Raw genomic sequence first — 24,905 nt, 5'->3', positions numbered from 1 at the left:
TTAGAGTGTATAATACAGCTCACTTCCCCCATGTTTAACCCCCTCTTTAAGCCATACAAAACAAATTCATTGCTCTGTAAGTCTACAGCCGTGGACAAGGTGACTTTTATTTCCTTATTAGCTGGAATCTGGCAGATGGCATCCCAGAACAAAACCGGAGTTAGCAGGAGTGGATGGCACTTGGGAGGTGGGAGTCTCACACACATTGTGAAAGACTTGAGAAGTCATGGAACAGATGAACCAGAAAGTTGAATCATTATCTAATGCTCAAGTAGATTCAATTTACTCTGAAGTAAAAGACTGTTCTTTATAATCTAAGAGTCTATTTTTACCATGAAATTCATTGGTGAGAATTGTTTGTTTACAGGATCTTGTTGGAACAGGAATTTATGATGGACAGTTTCAAGGCAAGAGCACACTGCTCAAATCATTTAAATGGAAATTTCTAACAAGTTGTCCTGAGCTTATTAGAGAAATAGCAAACTTTCAGGGACTTAAAATGTGAGATGGATGTAGGGGTTGATGAATAAAGATAGCAACAACAGAAACTCATAAAACTCCACAATTCCTTTAATTCCTGTCTATTACCTTACACAACTCCAACGTAATCTAGTTCAAAATGAATAAAAATGCCTACCAAAGTCATCCAAAGACAAATCCATCCTGATATTTGGACACTGAAGAAGTGTCTCACTCTACCTTATAAATAAATTTGAAATATTAAAATTCCTAGTGCTAAAAAAGCTTAGATGATTTTAGAAAGTTAATGAAACTATAAGAATCTACTAACTATATATGGTATAATAATAATTTGGAATAATAAAACCAATGCAATTAAAAGCACAACTTTTAAAATTAATTATTACATTTTCAATACAATATACTGCTTGAACAGCACAATAGTCCTTAAATTTTTACTGAAAAGTAGCTTTCTTCCTTTACAAAATTTTAAGGAAGGGATAATTGTAACAGAAGGAAAAGTACTTATAACACTCCTGCAAGAAAAAATATTTTACTGAAATATTTAACTGGTCTTCCAAAATATATTGGTTATGCCAGATTTCTAACGAAACTCTGTATCTTCCTAATGACACAAATTTTTCTAGTTCACCACTTCAGTCCACTCAGAAAATATTCAGTACTGTCAAGATAACAACCTCATATATTTCTTTTCTTCTTTCTCTGGTCTGATTTTTGGTTGCCATTCCCAATATACATTAGTGAGTTTTTTTTGTTTGGTTGGTTTTTGGTTTTTTTTTTAATATGACCCAGCAGAGAAACTGAAGTGTCAGTCATAAGAACTCAAGACCAATATTTTTGCAACATCATTTTAAAATACATAGAATAAAGAAATCAGATGCATGGAAATCATAAGTCAAAGGGGGATACCTAACATGAAATAGAGTGAAAAGTACCCACTATTGACAGGTAAAAAGAGGAGGGCAAAATTATAAAGGTAAAGAGGAGACAGAGGCAAGATGACAACAACCCAAACCAATAAGTTTACTGAAGTCAGTTTCATTTGAAATGATGATTGCCTTTTATATCTTCCAACTTTTGGTTCCTCTTATGAATTTATAAAACATTGTTTTCTGATAAAACCAGACTCATGTGAGACTAATAAAATATGAATGGTGTTGGGTTTTGCTTTTTTGTTTGTGCAATAACAAAGAAATAATTATCCTATTAAAATTCCATTGTTTTAACCCTTGCTATAAGGAGGTAGCTTTGCTGTATGTAAAATACAATAAAATTATAAGGCACTTTCAATAACTGAAAGAATGGAAAACCCTGTTGATTTCTGAATAAGGAAAGTGATAAATGAATATAGATGTAATTAAAATTAAATCCAAACCATTTTATTTCCATCATTTCTAGCTAAATTGCCTCTCACACACAAAAGAGTTTTGAAAATTAATACACATAAATAAATAATGTTCACTAACTCAACACACCAAGATGAACAAGCATGTGGAAAAGAGATTTCTGTAAGTCTTCACTCAGAATCTTCAGATACAACCTAAATACCAATTTTTCTCAGTATTAGAAAGAAGCATAAAGAGATTGCATAAATAAAGGGATTACATTTTATGTTAGTACTCAAGCATAAAATGCATAGAAATAGGAGGAAAGTTATTCAATTCTTAGTACTGATATATTCAAAATCTTTCATGTTTCTTTTTCTAATTACCATTTCATAATTACCTGCTGTCTTTTTTAAAAAGAAAATTTAATGTCAGAAAATGTCCTTAGCTAGCAAACCCACACACTGAAACGCATTGTCTCCTCACAGGGTAAGCACAGACAGCACTAAAAGCAGCAGGAGCTGCAGAATTTGTATTCTTCTTCAGTAGCACTCCTTAATCAGAATGCAAAGAAATCATCTTTAACACACAAGTGCATCATGAAGTCTTTTGCAGCTTTTGACCTATTTTTAAAAGAACTGTAAAAGCTGATTTCAGTTTGAATTGTTTTTCAGGACGATCTGCCCTCTAAAACCCGGATTAGCACTGACACAGGTCACGAAGCATCAGGTGTTAAAATCTCAGAAGATAACATGACATGGAACTGCTTTGAGCCATTGATGCAGAGACATTAACAGGTCATCATATTAAATCTCCACCACCTCACAAATCACCTGTTTTCTATATTTTTCTGTGTTTCCTTATCATCATCACGTTCCATAGACACATATATAAATTCATTTTTAAATCTAAATTAATATGAAACAAGGCAATCTAATCCAGTAAATGAAATCAATCTATGACATAAGCTATCCTCTCTCCCTTTTTAGTTCTTAATTCTTCCAATAAAAAAATTATACGTAATGTGGAATGGTCAAATTCCATCTTATATTCTATTCCTGAGTTTGGTTGGTTTGTTTGGATTTGTTTTTTTTTGTTGGTTTTGGGTTTTTTTTTTTGGGTTGGTTTGTTTGTTTTTGTGGCAGTTATTTTGGGGGTTTTTTGGGTTTTTTTTGTTTTGTTTTTTTTCTGTTATTTAAATACATTATCAAAAAGTATTTTTTACTGTTAGGAAGTAGAGCATTTTACAGTGCTTAACACATATTCAGTGTAAATATTTATTCAGAATCTATGGAGTCCCAACAATATTATGTAGTCTGATAACTGCATCATTTGTGCTACAACATGTAAGAGAAAAAAGGAAGACAGAAAAAGAAGAATACAGAGGTATTAAAAAAACTGATATATTTTCATTCTAATGTAATGAGAAGATGTTACAGCTGCCTTGCATATTCTAGTATATTGCTTATATATAAAAAGAAAGCAATTTTTTTTAATATCAGAATAAAACTCACAGTTGTGATAAAGTAAGTCTACAAAAGCTTGTTAACTGTACAGAATAATAAATATTAAACCAAGATTTCATATTACTTTGCTATGCTCTAACGGCAGGAGTGGAGCTTTTAAAATGTCAAACACTCAATTTGGTTTTTATGCCTTTGGAAGCACACCACAGCATACCTTATGCTCTTCTATTTGACGCTTTAGGTCCTCTAGATCTGGACCTAAGGGCTCCAAGTCAGTTTTCTTTGTTTTTTCCTCTGTTTTTGTCAGCCAATCACCTAGCTGGGCTAGCTGCTGATTCTGCAGATCCATTAGGATTTTATGTAAACTGTAAAACAAAGAAAAAATATTTAGCAATTCTAAGTGAAGGAAACAGGCAGAAGCATCTGCCCCATATATTAACAGATTTTCACAAGGTCACATTTGAAGGCAGAATAGAGAGATATGCTTTGAAAAGGGAACAGGCTTCTCAGGCAAGTGGTTACAGCACCAGCCTGATGAAGCTCAAGGAGTGTTTGGGTAATTCTCTCAGGCAATGGGCATGACTCTTGGAGTTTCTGTGCAGGGCCAGGAGTTGGACTCGATGACCCCAATGGGTCCCTTCCAGCCTTTATGGTTCTGTGGAGAAGGTAATGAATTTTCTTTGAAATAGTTCTGATTTAAACAACCTTTGAAACCTTTTCTTTAGGAACTGACTACATCATATAACGCTGGCTCTGTTAAAGCTTTGTCTTCCAGCCGTGTTTCAATTAGAGCTGTGTAGGAATGGAACCGGCGGGGACAGAGAGAGAGCTAGCCTCAATGGCTTGCCTGGGAAACATCAACTTAAGGCCTTGGGAAATGGAACACTGAGATGGGAGACACTCAGGTTAGGGAGAGAAGAATAGAATCATGGGAATTGTTATGTAGATAAGGTTACTCTACATACATGGTTAGGCTTTTAGCTCCTGGTTCATAGGATGTTACATATAAGGTAATGTTTCTTATTCTCATTAATGACTGGACCCCTGCCCTCATATTACACCCTATGTATTGTTATGCTTATCTTGCTACTGGGTCTTTGGAGTTTGATTTATACTGTGCATAGCTTTTGTTCTTTTGCTGTTGTACTCATTATTAAGTTCTTTTCTGGGCTATTCCATCGTACCCACCCCTATTTCACTTTGCCACTCCCGGCTGGTCTGGTTCTGAGGTTGAAGACACCAAATTGCAACACAGCTGGAATTCAAAATTTCTATACTTGTTTTTTAAATCCTGTTTTATCCACTACAAGTATTTTGAAAACTGCTCAAATAGGTGGCCTTAACAGGCTTCCTCTATTTTAGGATATTAAATAGAAAAATTATTATATTTTTACTTATTCAATGGAGAATATTCTGAAAAATTAAGCAGGAAATACTTCAGTTTTTCCTAATCAAATTACATAGATCCAAATGATCTGGTCAAAAATCCACTACAGATTTTCACTTACACTTGCCTCTTCAGAAATTCTCTAAACTTTCTTGAACAAAATTTTCATCAATTGCATTCTATGATTTCAGATTTGTTTTTTTCTCTTTTATCTTTTGTTTAAACTGGAAATCATATATTAAAAAAATCACCAGAGGACTCATACAGTATGTTTCCAGTCTGATCTCTCTATTAAATACAGATAGCTCACAGAAAGATGATACTCTATTTCAATAAAACCCATGGTTCACAAGGGACTAGGGTTCTCACATCTCAGTCCTTCATTTTCAACTCTGTATTTTATTGTCTTGATGTTCTAAACTAACATATTATAAAGTACAATGCTTCATCCTGAAGATATTGCTCTTAGCAATAAATTAAATAAATGTACAGAAAACCTGTTAAAGTAAACTAACTTTAAGAAAATGAAAATATGATGAAACACATGTTACACATAATATTGATATTATAATGAAGTAAGGAGCATAAACTTAAAAACTACATAATCACAGTTTATTCCTAAGGAAAAGAATGATGCTTATTTCTTACCATTCACCATGTACTTCCTTGTTTTCAAAAAACATATGATATGAAGGTTTAGTATTTATTTATATACCTCAGGAGATTATCAAAACTTTTGGTTACAGTATGGCTCTCATAAGTTTCAAATTTAAAAAAAATCCCTTTTTCATTGAACTGAATAGGTTTTAAAAGTTGTAGAATTCCCTATAAAGTGGTAAATTGTATTGTTTTTCTCTACAGTGGCATATTTATCACTTATTAGAAGAGTAAAATACTTTCAATACATAGTGAATACATGAGAAATCAAATCTGGGCTGCTTTTACACAAAAAACATTACTGTGTTCCAAACTTCTTCTGACATTTTCACCACCTAAATCACTTTTTCTAAGACCCTTTCAGTTTTATAGCATCTTCATCAGAATATCTTCCTCCTGTCCTTGTTTATTGCTTGCTTTTGTTTTCCCTGAGCTGTAAAATGTGGTACCTTTTTTCACACTTCCTATTACCATTACAGAGGTCAGACAGCCTTGCTGTTCTCCACAAAAATCATCCCAGTTTGGCCAAACGTGTCAGAGTGCTTTAGGGACAGACAAGATTACAGCAATGTGTTCAGAAGATTGTGCTTTAAGCTGAAGTAGAAGATGGATCCTGAGAATTCAAATTATGTATAATAACCCAGAAACATATTATATTGTGATATGAAAGATTTTTATAATCCTCCAGCCAGTCTCTTGAAACACAGGGTTTTGACCAAAAGGCCAGAATTAACTATATCTAAGTATTTCACTCCTGAGAAATTTTCTCTTGCCCTATCCCAAATCTCATTAAATTTATCACAGATTTTTTTTTTTTTTAATAGGAAATTAAATAGTAGCACAACACTCTCTGTGAAGCTCCTATCATTTTGTGTCTTCTATTGAATTCTTATTACCCAAATATGACCTGCTTTAGAAGATACTACACCATTCAATTCCCCAAGCAATGACCTACGGCTGCAGTTGGGAGATGGGTATAACAACTGGTTAAAGGACATTTTAAGGAGAAAAAGCACCATTTGAGAACATAGCTACTCATACATGTTCATTTAAATGAAAATAAGTATGGCCAGTAAAAACTCCCTACAGTAAAGCATCATAGATTTTTTCTCTCCAAATAATACTAGAACTGGAATAAGTTAGGTTGAAACATCTGAAACCCATCAACAATTTTATAGTCAAAGGAAGACAGAATAAAGGAAACATTCTCAGTACTCAGTAGCAAGCTTAAAAGAAAACAAATGTTTGGAATTGCTAAGAACATATTAGGAGAAATAGAGTTATGTCATGCAACTGTTGAAATCACAGTTTGCTTTTTAATGCAATGGGCAAACCCCTCAACTCCAAAAAGGTAAGGTAGAACTGGAAAAAGCTCAAAGAGGAGGAAGATGAAATATGTTCAATATATATTTATGAAGAAAGTAAGAAAATATAAACTTTATCTCTGTATCCTGTAAAACAAATTACTCCTCTGTAGCACAATCACAAAGTCCAACATTTATGGAATTTCTTATCCCAGGTAAGAACTATGTACTTCAAACTACTATGCCAATCAAAATTTCAAAATCAGATATAGTAATATTAAAAATTGCCAAAGATGATTGTAAATGTTTAATAGATTATTTCTCTAATTCTACTTGTAATTCAACTTTAAAGTACAGCACTTGCCCGTTTCAAAATTGTGTAATTTGCACTCTGATAAAACGTTGGCAGTATTTCCAGGAAAGCTAAGCTCTCATTTATTCTTTTAATGGGATTGAGTTTTAGAGGCGTTAAAAGATTTGTTTGCCTTTTTCTTATTTTATCTTTACAAAGATTCTTTCCTTTGTATCTCAATATAGTGTAATACAATATTTTTTGAAACAGGTGGAAAAAGGTGAGGTAGGTTATGTAAATTTTGATTAAAGTTTGTGTCCAAGTTGTTGATAGCTACTGCTTTGTGTGGCTTCCAGGCTCCAAACAACATGCAAGGTTCAAAATCACTACACATCAAATTTCAGGTTAAAACAGATACAAGATGGAGTTTTTTTTCACAGTGAAGGAAAATCCCAGCTGTTAGTCAAGTTCAGGACTGTTTCAGTCAAAATCAATATATAATCTTTCACCTGACATTCTACTTACTTGCTTTGTTTTTCCATACTTGCTACCCTGAGACTTTCCCAACGAGAGTTAAGTAGATTCATTTGTTCTTGGATTTCATTCTCTTCCTCATCTGAAAGTTTTCCAGTGTTTAAAAGTTGACTTCCAACTTGCAAAACATTACCAACACGTCCTTGGTGAGCTGTTAACTCCATCATAAAACCCTGACAATTAAAAAAATATATTAAAAAAAACCTCCAGTTTTCAGTTGCATTCTTTGATATGAAAGAACAGAATCTCAGCATTTTGCCAACAGGATTTTCAACCCTCTTTTTAATTTTTTCAATCCCTCACCAAACTTTATAACATAAACCAAAAATAAACACTTCTGTTTTCTTCAAAGGACAAGAAGTTGTGTAGTCTGGAGAAGAAGGGGCTGCAGGGTGACCTTACTGATATTTGCAACTACCTGAAAGAAGGTTGCAAAGAGGTGGGTATGGCAACAAATGATAGGATGAGAGGAAATGGCCTCAAATTGTACCAGAGGACATTTAGATTGGATATTAGGAAAAAACATCTCCAATGAATGTTGTCAAATATTGGAATGGGCTTCCCAGGGAACTGGTTGAGTCACCACATGTAGATGAAGAATTCAGGAACATGATTTAGTAGCGGATTTGGCAGTGTTATGTTAATGGTTGGACATGAGCTTAAACATTCTTCTAGCTTAAACAATTCTATGACTCTAAGGCAGAGCCTCCAGTTTACATTCTTTCGATCAAAATTAATAAAAACAAAAACAAATCCCCTCCGAAAAAGCAAACAGGAAAGAAATAAAAACATATTGAAAGATTAGTATTAACACGTACCTCATGGGTGTGAAATTGTTCTTTAACAACTTCTACATCATTGGATATATCTCCTTGTGCTTGTAATGCATCTTCAGCAGAGAGAAGCCATGTGAGTACTTCTTCTAAAGCAGTTTGGTAGTTTTCAAGATCTCCAGCCCCCATCCGCACGGTGCTAAATTTCTTTTCTTCAACACTTTCTAAAAACTGATCAAAACCAAAATTGTGAGAGCAATGAAAATTCCATCTACTCAGATAGCCCTACAAAGGAATAAATAGAATATCACTGTATTCTAGGAAAAAAAAAAAAATCAGATGGCTAGTGCATAGAAGTACTTTGTAATACAAAATCAGTTAACTGACTAAGATTAGTTAAGATGGAAGGAAATACAAAAATCTCACATTCAATTAGATACTTCAAACTGTTACTCAAAACTTCTATCAACTGTTCAGAAAAATGAGTAATGGAAATAATATTTACCATGTATTTAAAGAGGTATTTACCATAGCAGCTCATAAATAATATAAGTAACTATGTAGGAAGTTACTTGCTGACTTAGCAGAGAATCTATGGAAAACATGGTATTTAAAAAATCCAAACCAACAAACCTTTACACTACATGCAATGCTAGGCTTGAGCAATCCACAGACACATATTTTTTGAAAACCAGACACATATTTTGTGAAAACCATTCTAGGAAGCTGAAAAAGCTCAAAAACTCATGCAAAATCATAACTTTTTAAAACCAAGCAAAACTGTATTACTGTTGATTTCTCTTTTCTGCAAAGACCAATCTTATAATTATTTTTTAGAAGCTAAGTGTCACTTATGAGAACAGAAATCTTATTTCTGGTCTACTGCTTAAAGTCAAGAGAAATCAACAAGTATTTATTGATTAGTGTAACAATAGAAAACAAGGACAGAAGAGAAACAAACAAACAAAGAAATTTGCTACAGAAGATACCATCCCATATGTTTTTCAAAAAGTTCTGAACAAGTTCAGCTACTTTGTTAGGAATTTAATTTAAAAAACAAATTATACATATAAATATGCTTATGCTTCTATAAAAAAAAAAAATATACCAAGGCACTTAATGTTTTTATAGTTGGCAAAAATTGTTTCCACTGACAAACTTGTGCCAATAAAATGCTCAAAGCAGCTAATAAAGCCTTTCATTGCAGTTGAGAACTAAAAGTTAAAGTTTATCACTAGAATCACAAGCAGGAACACAGCAGGCTCTAAATTGGAAGGGACCCAGAGAATCATCGAGCCCAACTCTTACGTGAATGGCCCCTATGGGATTAGAGCTCAGCCAAGTGGGCTGACCTCAGGAAGTGCAATGCATGCAAGGTAATCATTAAAAATGAAATTTTCAATCTTCACAACAACAGCTTCATTTGGAATTGCATAGCTCTACTAATCACATGAAATTTATGCAGATCCATAAATCCATGTTAGGCCAGGTAAAGTAACTCTGTCATTGTGAGAAACACAGTGGTCAGTAACTGAAACCCCACCAGAAAAAGCAGGCTTGGAAATCTGATAAACTTTATAGCTTAGGTTTGTTTTGTTTTTTGTTTTGTTTTTGTGTGGTTGGTTGTTTTTTGTTAAGAGGAAATACTATCTTACAGAAATATAAATAATGTAGCACAGAAAATGGTCTGCAAATATCCCTTCTGCACAAATTAACTTTTGAACTGTGTGCAATTCTAGATTTCAAATAATATACAACGCAATAAGAAATTGTACCCAACCACATCACATTCCTGCAGCAAGATATAATTTTCTCCACTGTGGAAAGGGATAACTTGATCAGTGCTTTTCACAGGTAATATTTTTTTATTTTTTTCCATAACAATATTTCATGTTATATATCCATATCTGTTACAGTGTAGAAAAAATAAGCTTTAACAGTTGAGTGAGGTTAGGGGATGTCATGTTTGTACTGATGATCTATTTTGTCTGTATTTGCTTGAAAATTCTTCATCTAAAAATCCTTCTTTCTCTAGATCAGACACTGAATTGTCTCATGTATGACAAATTTTTAACTAAGGACCCCAAACAACACTTTGAGGAACAACTACTAAGTATAATTTTTGCTAATGATTAGCATTTTCTCTGCTTTCTCTCATGCTAATATAAATATTAGACAGAAGAGCACTAAAAAATCTTGGACTCATGACCTCATATGAAAAAAATTGTGCCTAAACTAATTTCAGATCTGTTGTAATAGCTCTCAAAGAAGTAGAAAAGCATAAACATATTCTAATAAAAGTAGAAACCAAAAGAGTTAAAGAGTTTCTTGACAGGTATTTCAAACTCTGTTCTCAATAAAAAAAAATAAAAGAAAATAAAAAAAAAATCCAGGCTATTTTCTAACATAAGGAAAACAGAAAAAGACTAGAAGAAAAATATATAAGCATGGAATTCTAAAATTGTAACATGGTAAAATGTCTATAAGGATATAAACACTCCATGTAGTCAGCCGTGGATTTTGACTTGACTAAAAATACATATAAGCACTGTTATATTTCATGTCTACTGCTTCTGTCAGTGCTGTTTTCTCTCCAGGAGATAACTGCCCACCCTTGTTTATCCTGTATATCACATGAAAAAACAGCTATCAAATCAGTGGAATTAGCTGTAAACAGAACATGAAACACTTAGAAGTGGGCAACTACTGACCTAATGCTTATGGCTCACTCTTTTTATTAAAAACCAAAACCAAAGTAGTGTTTCAAAGATTATTATATCAATTACTCATCCCCTAATAAACCCCAAATTTAAGTGTGCAGGACCTACAGCACTAAGAATATTCCCAAAATCAAATAATCTATGTAAGACAAACAAGAATAGAAACCTCTGATTTTCATAAATCATATTGATGGACAACCAAACAGCACAACCTGTGAGTGTTCTTGTTTATGAATTTATATTAAATCTCTTTGAAGTTCCTAAAAAAGTGAGAAAACATGGAATTTTAAGGTGTTGTATATAGTACATGGATAGCACCGCTATTAATAGAGATATCTGATATAATCTGATATTGTGATGGCTGTTTCTAACCATATGTTTTAAGAGAATGAAAAACAATGAGGACAAGCTGAAGTCAAAATTTTATAGCTATATAATGCTAGGAAGGCTATTCTTACAAAATTAAAAGCTGCCTAAATATGGATACAGTTTCATTCTTAAATCAAAACCTATTCTTAATACAGCATTTAATGAATATGCAGCACAAACTTGATTGGCAGCACTTAGAGCAAAACACAAAGTAATTTACTGAATAAAAACTTCAATAAAATCTCATTGTGGTGGTGCATTCCTCCCTTCTCCTTGGGCTGCACAGTCTTCTCAGAAATACTGCTGGGTATGGGCCTTGAGCTCATCACAAACACTGTCTGCTCCCATGAACTTATGGTGGCTAACGAGCCTACTGTTTCTTAATGAACAGACTTGGAAAGTCATTTCTCTTGCCTAAACTAATGAAATAACTACCTGGGAGGAACAACAGTTTTGCTACCCAACCTTTAAAGAAAGTTACTGACCCAAATTGCTGCCAAGACAAAAAGTTCCTTTGACTAAAGCCAGTTCTCCTGTGACCCAGGGAGCAGTAGTCCTAAACTGAGACGGGCTGAGCTCCCCAGGGCTGCTGCAGGGTGTGGACAGCATCCTGCCTCTGCAGGTGAGCCCTCTCAGAGCCACTGAACTCTCAGGTTTGCTATTCTTGGGAGAGGCTGACCAACACCAGAGAAAATGGCATGAGAAGTTTAAGTGCTTCATGAACATTGTATCATATATAGCTTGGAATCAGTCAGGCAGCCATCTCCCAGACTGTTTTGAGAAGTGGTCAGACACTTTTGCATGCAACAACCCTGATCCTTCTTATGGACCAATGTAAAAAGAAAAAAAAATACTCCAGACTCTCTCTCTTTTTTTTTTTTTTCCCCTTTGTTTCCTGTTTCACAGGAATTATGCCCAGATAAAAAATGGGAATTTTAATCTCTGTGAACTGAGCTTACCATCTTCTGCTTGGGTGTGAGAGCTGAAAGACCCAAAGGATTCTGAAGATTTATTTAAAGTATAGTAAGTGAAAGTAAAAATCCTTTGACCTTCAGAAGCCTGGAAAAAATGAGCTATTCCTGGCAAATGTATGAATTAATTCACAAAATTTAAACCATGAGCTTGCAGCCCCTCCAAGGTGAAAAAGTGAGGGGACAAAATGTTCCTCACCTGCTATTGCAATATGTTTCTAAAGAGAGGAGAACAATTAGTTGTGGGTAAGCAAATTCTCCAAGAATGTTTCTACTAATACATAAAGACTGATTCTGAGTTTTAGAAAGTAGTTGGGCAGGTTTAGAAAGTAGTTTTAAAGGAAAAACTTAGGGATCATTCCATCACTCTTATTTAAATTATGTATTTCCTTCCTTCAGAAAATGCCTGTCCCACTGTAAAAGATAAAGAATGTGGCTCTGGACATTTTAAGAGCTTTTCAATTTTAAGAGCATTTAGAGCTTTTACATTTCAAGACATACAATTTTAAAGTAGCATTTTTTATTAAAGGCAAATTTAAGTTCAGAGTATCTTTCTCATTTTGAACACCCTCTTTGTAGGATTACAGCCTCAGAAAATAGTTCATATTACTCACTCTCTAACTATGCCTCCTATCATAGAATGAAACCACTGCTTATTCTTTTGACTCCATCTTCCTCATTATAAAATCTATTTTATGGGTCTTTGTATTCCAAAATCACGACTATTAAAATGTTAAATGTTAAAATGGTCTTTTCAATAATCAAGATTATATTTTCTCAACAGATGACTCCAGACAGAATAGTTCAGTAATTTCTGGTAATAAAAATTTTAAGATAAATTAATTCAGACCACTTGTTATAATGTTAACAATTTCCTTGTTCTAAATGAGGCTAGAACTTCCATTTTATTAAGTATTTTAAAAATGTCTTTGTAAATGAATCTTGGGTAAGAAAGGTTTGGTGTATTTTTTTGTGTTTTTCTTGTTGTCATTGATTTTTGTTTTGCTTTTTTGTTTTTGGGGTTTTTTGCTATTTGTCTGAAAATCCACACAGGTTTGGCCTTATAAATCTGAAAAATTGCAGGTTTTGCTTGCTCAGTTGAGACAAGCTAGATTTTTAGTACTTGATTTTCTCTGTGGTTCCATTTCTCCTGCATATGTTTCCACATGGATGAATTGACCTGTCCTTGCAAGTGTAGTTTTGAGATGCAGCAGATTATTAGGTCATTAAAAATCAGTGGAGTTTAGGCAAGATATATGCTGAGGAGAAAAGCCAGAGCCAGGCAGTATTGATGCAAGTACATTCTTTACAAAGGAAGGAAAGTGTTGCAGTTATTGATGGGAAAGTGGTAAAAGAAAACTAATTTCTTCAACTACTCTACTAAGTACAGCTGGTACAAGACTGAAAGAGACAAATAAATAACTCCTTGGCATTAAAGCAAAACTTTGCACCTTGGGTTTTCAAGTGCAGAAGTTGGCTCAGAACAACTGAAAGACAGTAAAAAAAACTTCAATCAATGGGCTTGGGGAATAGACTAAGACTGGGAACTGTGAGGACAGGTAAGATGCTACCAAGACTTAGACATGAATCAAGGCTGCCAGCTGCCCATAATGATCAGCCTTTCTAAAAAGTGAAAAACTGCTTCAATTTGCATACATGGTCAAGTGAGTCAGTGCTTCACAAAACGATTTTCTCCTTAGCTTGCTCTCTTCAAACACCTGTACTTGGAAAAATATCAAATCAGGTTGTGCTTGGTAGCTACTTGTCTCAAAGTGTATCAAAAGTCTCCAGGGAACATTTTCAGCCTCTGTTTATTTAAGGGTTTTAATTTTGCTGAGTATTTCTGCTCATAAACTGTATTTCTGTATGTAGCATTGCTGGTGACAAGACACCAGCATTTGCCTCTCTAAGGAAGGCACTTCCTATTGGAGCAGTTAAGAACCATGGCTCCAGACAGAATATGATTTGGTGTAAATCAACTGACTGTGACTGAACAGAATTGCTTTCACCATAAACCTACAACAAAATTATGATTTCTTCCTGTTGGAAGGGCTAGTCTGCCCACCATTCTTCAAATCTTCCCTTTCCTGATGAAAGAGCCGGGCACATTTTAAGGGGAAGTATATTTCAGGCTCTGTCATGTCACGCAGTAGACTGTGAGATCATTTGGCAGCTGCATAATACATAAATAAGACTCCGCTCTACATAAAGGAAGGTGAAATTTTCACCCCAGGATAAGTTTTCAGTATTAACTAATGACTCTTCCCAGAACTCTCCAACAGTAAATGGTAACTGGGTCCTGATGAAAGTATCACGGGTCGAGGAGCCTGAGGTCTTTTCCCAGTACTGCTACCAACAATGTAACTCCAGATCAGCAGATTCAGCTTATTTGAGAGATTTCCAGAATGTTTTGTACTGTCACATACACACAGACAAAAAAGAAAAAGGTAACTTTATCTACTAATGGTGATCAGATGACCTTAAAATTTGAACTGTGGTCACAGTATAATTCAGGAGCATGAAAAATACGCAAGATTGAATAGATAAAGGTCATGGTTATTTAATTTGAATTTTTAAAATGCAAATTCTAAATGTAGTAATGACTAAAGTAACATCCACTTTGAAGGAGACTGACCTGAGAAAGACATTTTAAAAGTCTCTAAAGATCTTTAACATCTCTTCTAACCTAAACCATTCTATGAAATGTTCTATGTTCTAAACTGTATTCTCAAAATCTCCATGTGGAGAAAAATTATTAAATGTATAAACAGAAAAAAAGTAAATGGTAAATAGAAGGTGAATAGTGAAAGGTAAATTATTTTTTAGCCAAGAGAAATGCAAGTGAACTGTCCAAAAGTATACTGAATTATTTCTTTAGCATGTATTACAGGAGATTGAGATAGAAATATAGACTGCACCCCAGTTCTCTCTGGCAACAGACAAATCAAGAAACAAACACCAAAAGGTGGCCTGCTAAAATACATATGGAGATATTAAGATTACAGAAATGCAGGCCAAAAGCAAAAATAGGGAAAAAAAATAAAATATATATATATATATATATATATATATTATATATATTTTTTTTTTTTTTCATATTCACATATGCTTCATAGTGGATTCCACTGCCTTGTAGTTCAAAAATCTATGAAAATGTATAAATGCAGCTCCATCATTCTGGAAGAAGATGTAACCTCTTTTCATCATCCCATTCAGTTGTTATTTCTTCCTTTTTTTTCCTCCCCTATTCTCTCTCTCTTCTGCTATGGATGTCAGCAAAATCTGTGTTATCCCATAGCATAAAAGACCCTCCAGTCTTCTCAATAAGAATATTTAATTTCAAAACTCCTTTTATATTTTCACATAGCACAATGTCAAAATGCCTTCAAAAGCATCAACAGCCTCAGCAATTAACTTCAACAAGATCCATCTCTAGGATAATTTTTTCTTCTGAGAAATGAAGGTTCTGAGGCAAGAGCCAATTAGTAGATATGCCACGCAGTTTCTGTGAAGTTGATGTTGAGGTCCTGGAGATTTCAAAACATTCAACAACATGTGTTGAATTGTGTTATTACAGTTGGAAGGAATTACTAAAATAGGTGGTTTTGCAAAGTCATCTAAAATCTTAGTAATGAAATTTGCTTGAATAAGCTGAATATCCCATTCATGGCTCTTATGCAGTTTATCCATTTTGTATTTAAACTCTCCCAAAATGTATTTTATTTTCTATTAAAGAGGCTCTCCTTCTTCAATGAAAAGCACTGCAATGAATATACTTTCAATTTAACATTAAAATCCAACCAAAAGGCTGTTACAGAAAAGGATCAAATTATTTAATATTTGGGTTGTTTGTTTGTTTTTTTTTTAATAATTTGGTAGTGTAACTACCTTGCTTGTAGCTACATGCTGTGAATAATAAACGAAAAGCTGTGAATCAGTCAAAATGATAACCAATCATCTCACAATGGGGTTTTCCTCCTCTACTGAATGAAGAACTTGAGGTTTATAAATTGGGTATTAATACAGAAAATATGAAAATATTTCCAAAAGATAAGAATGGGAACTACCAAGAAGTCCTTCTGGAAAACTGAAAGCTATATAGGAAACTTTCTTAAATGCTTACAGATAGCAGCAAATGGATAGAAGAACAGGATAAAAATCCACAGAGGATTTTTAAATAAAAAGATGCCATCTTCAGTTCAAGAAATTTCTGAAGCACACATCAGTGGAGAATGAGTAAGTGAGAATGCTCAGATGTAGTCAGATATGCTTATTAAAGAGGTGGGTATTAACCAGTGAGTTACAAGATTCTAAATGCTCATTATAGAGACAATGTACAACTAATGTGTAGCTTTGTAGCTGCAAAATTCCTAACAGACACTAGTAATTCTGAAATTTCCAATTTAAAAAATACATTATAAATGTGCTGTTTCAAAACCATATTCTTATCTACCTATACTCTTTCTTTCTCAATACTCTCTCATCTTCCTTTTTCCCCTTTCCCTTGATAGTTGAGATCTAGAAAAAAGCAATTTTTTACATCTGGAATTGCACACTTATTTATTTACTTATTTACTTATTTGAGATTTACTTATTTATTCACAGTACTTTCTTCTAGAAATAAATTTTTGCTCTTCAAATAATTACCAGAATGTTGAAACAGAATCTCCAAATGTTTTGTCATTTACTTTTTCCTGATATTGCTGATGTGGCAGAAAATAATTATAGGTGCCTTACAGGTTAAATTTTGCCAAGTAGAATTATCCTTCCTTATATTATATATAAATGTACTCATACTCACTAAGATATAATGCATGACTCGAAGCTGTAGGTATTAAATAGAGTATTCATTGCAGTAGGCATCATGTACATTCACAGAAAGGGAAAAAATCCAGGAACAAAGCTAAAGAGTGAAAGGAGAAGTTAAAGCTGAGAAAATTAGGAGGCTGAACATGAACAAGTTAAAACTTGGTTAAAGCCATCATTGCAGAAGAGTGTGATTTTGAGACTGAATTTAAAAGGGACAGGAGAACCATGAAAAAACAGGAAGTAGCAAAAGATGGCATGGCATAACAGAGAAAGCATTTCCTTGGTGATACAGAGAAGACACAAGAACACTGTGATTAAGAGTGTGAATAGAAGTAAAGAGATCAGAGAAACAGTGAAGACAATTTTTAGGGCCAAAGATATTGGACAGAAACTGAATATTCTGGAAGGGAGTAGTCAATTACAAATTGACTAGAGGTCAGTTTTAAAAGGTAATCATACTGAACAAAATGACATTGCGTGGCTGGAGTAACATACAACACATACTGTGCTGGGAAATTGTACTTTCTAATTCATTTGGCAAATGAAATTCAAGTTGGAAAACTTATGCAAACATAGTCATTTATTGTTATCATACCTCAATACCTTTCAGAATGGAAAAAATGCTGTAGAATCTTTATTTTTTAATCCTATTGTTAAGTTCAAAGTCAGAAAGTCCCCTCATCTCACTGACAGTCTGACTTGCATCCCAAGTTGCTGCTCACTGCATGTGATGCTGCTGACATAGTGTTTGCATGTTTTTTGTTTTTTTTAATTGTATTATTTAATTGTATTATTTAATTGTCTTATTTTTCCCCCTTCTTCCTCACCTCCTTCTCTCTTTTCTGGTTTATGCTTTTTTATTTGTTTTTGGCAGAAAATAGTGTAAAATCAATATTATTTTTATTCTTGCAAAAAAAATAAAATACAGAACTGAAATTGATATGTGTTGTCCACCAAACAAAGCACAAACCACTTCAAACTGCAAGACAGAAGACTGCTTAAAATGAAAGTTAAGAAAGTGTTTTATATACTTCTAGACTGAAGAAATATCAACCTTAGTATGCAAGAACTGTCAATTCAGAAGCTGATATAAACAATATACTGAACAAAAAATTCATAAGACAATTGTAATTTTGTCCAAATGAAGATAAAAACCAGATTTGGTAGAATCTGCAAATATTGTCATGTTAAATAGGATGCAAATACCAAAAAGAGAAATCTGAAAAGATTACAGCAGAAATAAAGAAGGTAGGAAAACATAAACATCAAACAGAAAACTTGCTTATCATACTTTCACCTGTCTATACTTTTTGTAGTTTCAACTTCCTCTAAACATGAATATATTTATATATCAATGGCAGCTATGCTTTAACTTAAACCAGATCTTTATTCTTTACTCATTCATGCTTAGGAGTTAAACGTGTTTTTTTTTTCAAAATACTTTACAAATGACTTGCAAAAAGTTCTCAGAACTAATTCCATAAGAGATTGCTACTGTTTTCAAGTAATAGGTTTGATTTTTAGGAAGAATTCCATTTTGTACTCTTTTAAAACATACATCTGTTTTCTAAAGTTTGATGCCTCACTATGTCATGCACAGTTTATTTGAAGGGCTGTTTCTGCTCTAATAACCTATCAAACAACTAAAATTTCCTTTTAAAATTTTAAGAATTATTTATCATATCAAAATATATCTATTCCTTCTTTGATACATTTTAATTAAAGTTCTAACAAAACAAATTCTTTCTGACCAAACACCATGTTGTTCCACACAATTTTTATATTTTTGAAGTTCTTATTTTTGATATGTGTTATTCTTTCAGCAGTGGAATTTCTAAATAAATTTTGAACATCTAAAAAATTGTTTGTTACCCTCCACACCAAATGTATTTTTCTTCTAAAAGGTATTATTTATTCCTCCTTTTCTCCTAGCTTACTGATCACCACAGGCTAATATGCCTGTATTATAATACTGCTTATAATAATTATAAATCTTAGCAAACTATAAAGCAAAATTCCTTTATACTTCTGTACATAGAGACAGATGCCTTTGCTGTAGCAAATAAACTTGGAAAATCTATTAGTATTTTCCTCTCTATACTTGGATCTGAACTCTGTACAGGCAGACCAAAACTAAAAAATACATACTGCAGTATCCTAGTGGGAGAGTCTTCTACACAAGCATTACAAGACACAGCTTCTATTGCATCAAAATCATTGAGGGAAAGAAAGAAATCAGAACTTTCACGATCAGGGGGGATCAGCAATCCGGCCTTTCCAAAGGTCAGTGCTGCAGATAAACACACAGACCTCCCTGCCATACAAATGTGAACTAACAAAAAATCCACAGCACTTCCTACAGACCCTGAAAACAGACAACTCTAATGCTGTTCTTAAATACAACAGGGAAAAAAAAAAAAATAAAAAAAATAAGGTTATCCTCTATCTCACAGAGCAATGATTTGGGCAAAAGGACATCCCGAAGCAGAAATTTTCATTGGCTCTGCATGTGAGTGGGGAATTAATTGTTCCTTCACTTCCCAAAACCAATAGAACCATTTGTAACACACCAAAAATATTTTAGATTTTATCAAGAGTTTTATATGCAACTAGGGGCACAAAGGTTTTCTCCACAGAAATCTTAACACTTTCTACTGAAGCTGTTTCCTCAAAGTTACAACTAAACTTGGGCACAGGCATTTTAAGGGCACAATGCATATTCTGCACACATTTTCTGAAGCTATCTTAATTAAAAATCCCTCATCAGTTTTCTTTTAGCTGAATAAAATTCAACCATGTGATGGTGTAAGACAGGGCAGGAAACAGTCAAATTATATACAAGTGTTGTAATTAAGACTCAAGGAGTTTTAATTGGAAAATGCAATTCTTAATGTTTTCATCATTTTTATATATGTTTAACCATCACTGAAGGTAATCCTGTGAAAGCCAGTATATGTGAAAGTGAATGTATCCTGTCACACTGCACAGAAAGTCAGAGAAAGACAGGATGGAACTGCTGGGGCCAAGGAAGCTTCTCTCACTGATGAGAGCCAGCAAAGCCACTGAGAACAAGGAGGCTCTAAAATAAACTTTCTCTCCTGTTCCTGAGCACACGAATAAAATGTGCTGCTGCTGCTACATCAATATTTCAGGATTTCTTTGGATTAGGTGTTTGGGTTTTTTGCTCATGTTGGTAATAAGTCTCAAAAGGATGAACAAAAATATGATTAGATTAGCATATAACCAGACAATCTCATCTTTGATGTCTTTTTAATTTTACTAATGTCAAATCTACATAAATTAATGAGTGAAAAATCCTCAATAAACTATGTTTTAAAATAAAGTAATACTATCTAAAATTATGAAGCAAGACTTCATGACACTATTGAGAAGTTCACATGCTATATAGAGATGAGCAAAATTTTAACAATGCTGTTTATAATGATGCTATAATTTTATCTCTAGCAAAATACTTTAAATTGCTTTTATGTGCTAAACTGTCTTGACAAGTTTTTCAAAAGACATGAGTTCTATATCAATTTTTTTTTTACATTTCATAAGTTTTAATAGGTGTAATGAACGAGTGCAAAGAGTAAATTGCTGGCTTTCTCAATCTCAGACTAAATTCACTTCTTTTTGTGTGCATAAAGTGAAAGGCCTTTCTGAGGGGTTTGAAATGGGAAAGCATAATGACTTCAAATTGTAAAAATCCTCAAATTACTTTAATTTCAGTGTTCCACCAGTCTGTTCACCAGCAAAGATTTTCATTAACATTGCATCCTAAGTTTTATCTAGCCCTTCCTTTGCATCAAATCCACTGCTGATACAATTTTGCACTGTTGCCTAAACTCTACAGGCCAGAAGGGGGATTCAAATTTACTAATTTACTATTATACATATTATGGATATTAAAAATATAAAATGTTAACAGTAAAGGAATATGTGAACTTATTTTGTGTATCTACATCCAGCTTTAACATCTGTATCCATCTTTAGCATACAATACACATACTTTATGTTCAAGAGACTCAGGGGCAGAAAATCACTTAAGAGAATATTTTTAAATGTTATACATCCTATATATCTTATTGTAAGCCTTGAACATTAAGCTATTTAGCAACCAGAGAAAAGAGGTTTCTTTCCAAAATAACAGGCAAAAATACTTGAAACTGCAAAATTCATTGAAATTAAGTGAAACCTCTCATTCATATTAACAAGGTTTTAAGTTTGGCAAGACCAGATTTTCAGTACAGGTAAGAAATTTTAAACCAGACTTTTAAAAAAAAGAAGTAGTTCAAATTTGAAATTAAGAAACTCTTGTTAAGTGTGCTTCTCAAAAAAAAAAAAAAAAAAATACAGATGAAACTTAAAATAGCACTGAAACTACTTAAAAGCACCAAAAAATAACCTGTAAGAAAAAAACCAAACCCAGTCAAGATAAAAGTGAGTTACTGAAAGTATGTACAGTTGTCTGTTCAAAAATACATTCACCAATAATGTAGTCAGGAAATTACTAGTTTAACATTTCCATGTTGCTAATAGGAAAAATTGAAATCTGTCACTCTAAAAGTAATGTAAATTACCTTTACTTATTAGAAAACCGTTTTGTTCTTAAATATTTCCAACCAGTTATAGATACACTCATGATTATGGCATTATGAATTTATTCAGTTACTGAATTCAACCTGAATATACAGCAGATATATTTTATCTAGGAATTTAAAGTTCATGAAAAACATGTTACCTTTTCTTATCAGTCAGTAATAAATACACTAGCAGATCAAATGGGAAATTCCACATTTCATTTCCAGTGCCCCTTGTTAAGCAAGATTTACAGCTACTTTAAGGAAAAAATTATAGTTGATAAAGTCGTGAAAAAAAAATAAAGGTTTCTCTCTTAGGTTTTTTAAGGTCAATAAAAAGCAAAAGTTAAAAATGGATGAAAACTTAAGGAAGGAATTGTTTTTTATTACAAAATAAAGAATTGTCATTACCCATTAGAGGTGGAAAAACCTCCACCTTCACTAGTGATTGTTAAAAGGAACTTGAACAGGGATTAGATAACTGTGAAAAGATGTTTGGAGCAGAGGCTGAAAGCCTGAAATTGCCATTCTGAGCTCCTGGGCTGATTCCTGCTATTTGCCAGCTACAAGCAGCTGGGACTGGTTCTAAGTTTTGCTAACAAATAGTTTAGGCATGGTTTAGCATGCTCTAAATCCTGCCATTATTGAAGAGGCAGAAGACAGAAGCACTCCAGGTGAGGCTCATCATGAGTTGTGCTTCTGCCTCGAGACTGCTTAGACTGGGAACCACGGTCTCATGGTTATGCAAAGATCACCTGCTGATGAAAAGAAGCATCCTGAAAAGAATTTGTGTCAGGGGAGAGAATGGGATCTGGAAATAAGGTAAAAAGATGCTGACTAGAAGAAAGATCCTGGAAGTAAAAAAAGACCCTGCAGATCAGAGAATTATAGAATATCTCAGATCAGGATGGATTGATTCCATCTCCCTGGTCCTCACAGGACTACACAAAATTAAATCATATGACTAAGAGTAACATCCAGACTCTGCTTGAACTCTTACAGGCTTGGTGCTATGACCACTTCACTGGGGAGCTGGTTCCACTCATTGATCATCCTCTCAGTGAAGGGCCCTTTCCTCATGTCCACTCTGAATTTCCATTGATGCAGCTTCATAGCATTTCCTCCTGTGCTGTTGCTGGTCAACAGAGATGTGAGGAGACAAGCAGAAGGTGATGCCTAAGAATTTTGGGCAGTGATATCCAACATCTGTAAATGCAAAGCAGTGGCAGAGCTCAGCCTGAAGGCTAGAATGGCAGAACCTCTCTGCCCTGGTGGGGAAGTTGAGACCTCATGATCTCAGCTCAGCAGGAAACCAAATGATTGAGTGTGTGAAATGAAGTAGACTAAAAGCTCTGACCTATTGGAAACTAGGTCCACTAGAAGTTATCACTTACTCATGAGAGTACTAACATTTTTGACAACAAAAACTCTTGGAAAAGAATACACAGTAAACATTCAAACAAAAAAAAAACCAAATCCTCCCCCACACAAAAAAAGGAGTTTGAACTGCTGCTGTGTCTACACACAAAGCAGTGATGGGAAACTACTGTCATCTTGACAGACCTCAAGGCTAAGACAAGAAGCCATCTAATTTTCAGACTATTATTGAAAATACAAAAATATATAAACACACTTGAAAATGTTTGCTTCATCATTTTTCAAACTGTTCCTTGAAGACATGGCATCCAGGAGATGGAGATCTAAGAAAACCAGAAGACTTCCACATAGCTTGATTTTTCCATCTCTGCATTTCCTTGTTCTGACCTCTGGTGGCAAATTTTGCTATTTTATTATGCTTAGCCTAAGTCCTAGGGTTTTTATTTAGCTCTACAGAAACAGCTCCTAGCTTTCTGAAAGTTTATCTTTAAATGACAATAGCTAGGCTAACACCTGGGACTATCATTATACTCATTGCCCAACTTATATCCATCATGATCTAATGACTAAATATGTAGAAAATTCAGTATTTCTGAAGTTTCCTGAATTCTACTTTAAATTATGCCATAAATCCCCCCAATGCTGACACAATGGAATATATTCTGTGATAAGTATCTTACATTGGAAATATTACCAAAAAGTTGGAACTAAATTTCTATTTGGCTTTACTTCACTGTCTTCTGATGCCTCTCCAAAAGAGGATTTTACTGTAAGGTAATCAGGACAGAATTTAGATCACAGCTCCTAAATAAAAGAAAAATTTGGTTTAGTAAAAAAGGAGAGCAATAAAAGAATCCTGTGATGCTGTACCACTCAATTCTGTGGCACAGACCAACCCTGAAGAGTCCCAGAAAGGAGATCTCACAGCAGTTTTAAAGAAGTTAAATTGTTGGCAGAAGACCAAAAGTGTGGCAAATAAAAGATTTAGAAAACCACCATTCTCAAGGGCAAGACTGACAGAAGGGTTCTGTGCTGTAGGAATAAATTCAACTTAATTTTATAAGGAGCTTTTAGTGACTTTTCAAGTTAATTATCGCTATGAACTGACTGACAATGTCCCATACAGAAACTTGGTAAAATACACATTATAAAACCCAGGAAACACAAGCAAACTGCATTACAATATTCTGTAAAACACAAGTTGGAATGTTAGGAATTTCTCACAAACAAATAATGACAAGGATGAAGGCTGAGGTGAAGCCCCTAATTCCTACCACCCAAATCAAATCATTGTGTGCCAAGGAATACTGTCCTCATTTACCACTGCTTCATCTGAAATTATTTCAATTCAAATATGCTAAAGCTTGTTAGTTTAAATGTTAAAGAGTAATTCTGCACACAAGCTGTATTTCATACAATGTAGAATGAAGAAAACATAACTCAACTAAAAGAACAAAAATCGACAATCACAGAGATCAATGGGCTTGATTTTGAATAGATAATCTAAGACAGCCAAACTCACAGACTCACCTTTCTAACAGGACCTGCCAGAAGCTCATTTACAAAAGTTCCAGTCTCAAAATACTCAGATTTTGTTCATCCTGATTTTTTCAATACTTATATTTTCAGCACTGTTTTTTCAAAAGGAATAGGGGTCACCCTCAGTTTTTGCAGATGATGCTGAGTTGGGCTGGCTGCTGGAGGGTGGAAGGCCATGCAGAAAGATCTGGACAGGCTGATTGATGGACTAATTGCATGAGGTTTGACAAAGCAAAGTGCCACATTCTGGTCCTGTGTGACAACAACCCCAGGAAAGTCTTGAGGATGGGGGAAGAGTGGCTGGAAATGTGCCCAGAGG

At 33.9% G+C, this 24,905-nt stretch overlaps 1 protein-coding gene across 22 annotated transcripts in view; it reads right to left on the bottom strand.

Moving 5' to 3' along the window:
- DMD (dystrophin) overlaps positions 1–24,905 on the bottom strand; it is a 1,136,032-nt gene that overhangs the window by 691,329 nt on the left and 419,798 nt on the right. For all 22 annotated transcript variants that reach the window (XM_086879790.1, XM_086879801.1, XM_086879781.1 and 19 more), the window contains 3 exons: positions 8,264–8,449; positions 7,437–7,618; positions 3,486–3,636 (listed from right to left, as the gene is read on the bottom strand). In XM_086879790.1, the coding sequence (XP_086735916.1) occupies positions 3,486–3,636; positions 7,437–7,618; positions 8,264–8,449 (519 nt within the window). The remainder of the gene's footprint in view (positions 1–3,485; positions 3,637–7,436; positions 7,619–8,263; positions 8,450–24,905) is intronic.

The sequence above is a fragment of the Cyanistes caeruleus genome, chromosome 3 (assembly GCF_971803275.1).
Source record: "Cyanistes caeruleus chromosome 3, bCyaCae1.hap1.1, whole genome shotgun sequence".
Lineage (NCBI taxonomy): Eukaryota > Metazoa > Chordata > Aves > Passeriformes > Paridae > Cyanistes > Cyanistes caeruleus.
Note: the sequence above shows the minus strand (reverse complement) of the source record. Positions and strands in the feature narration are given on the sequence as shown.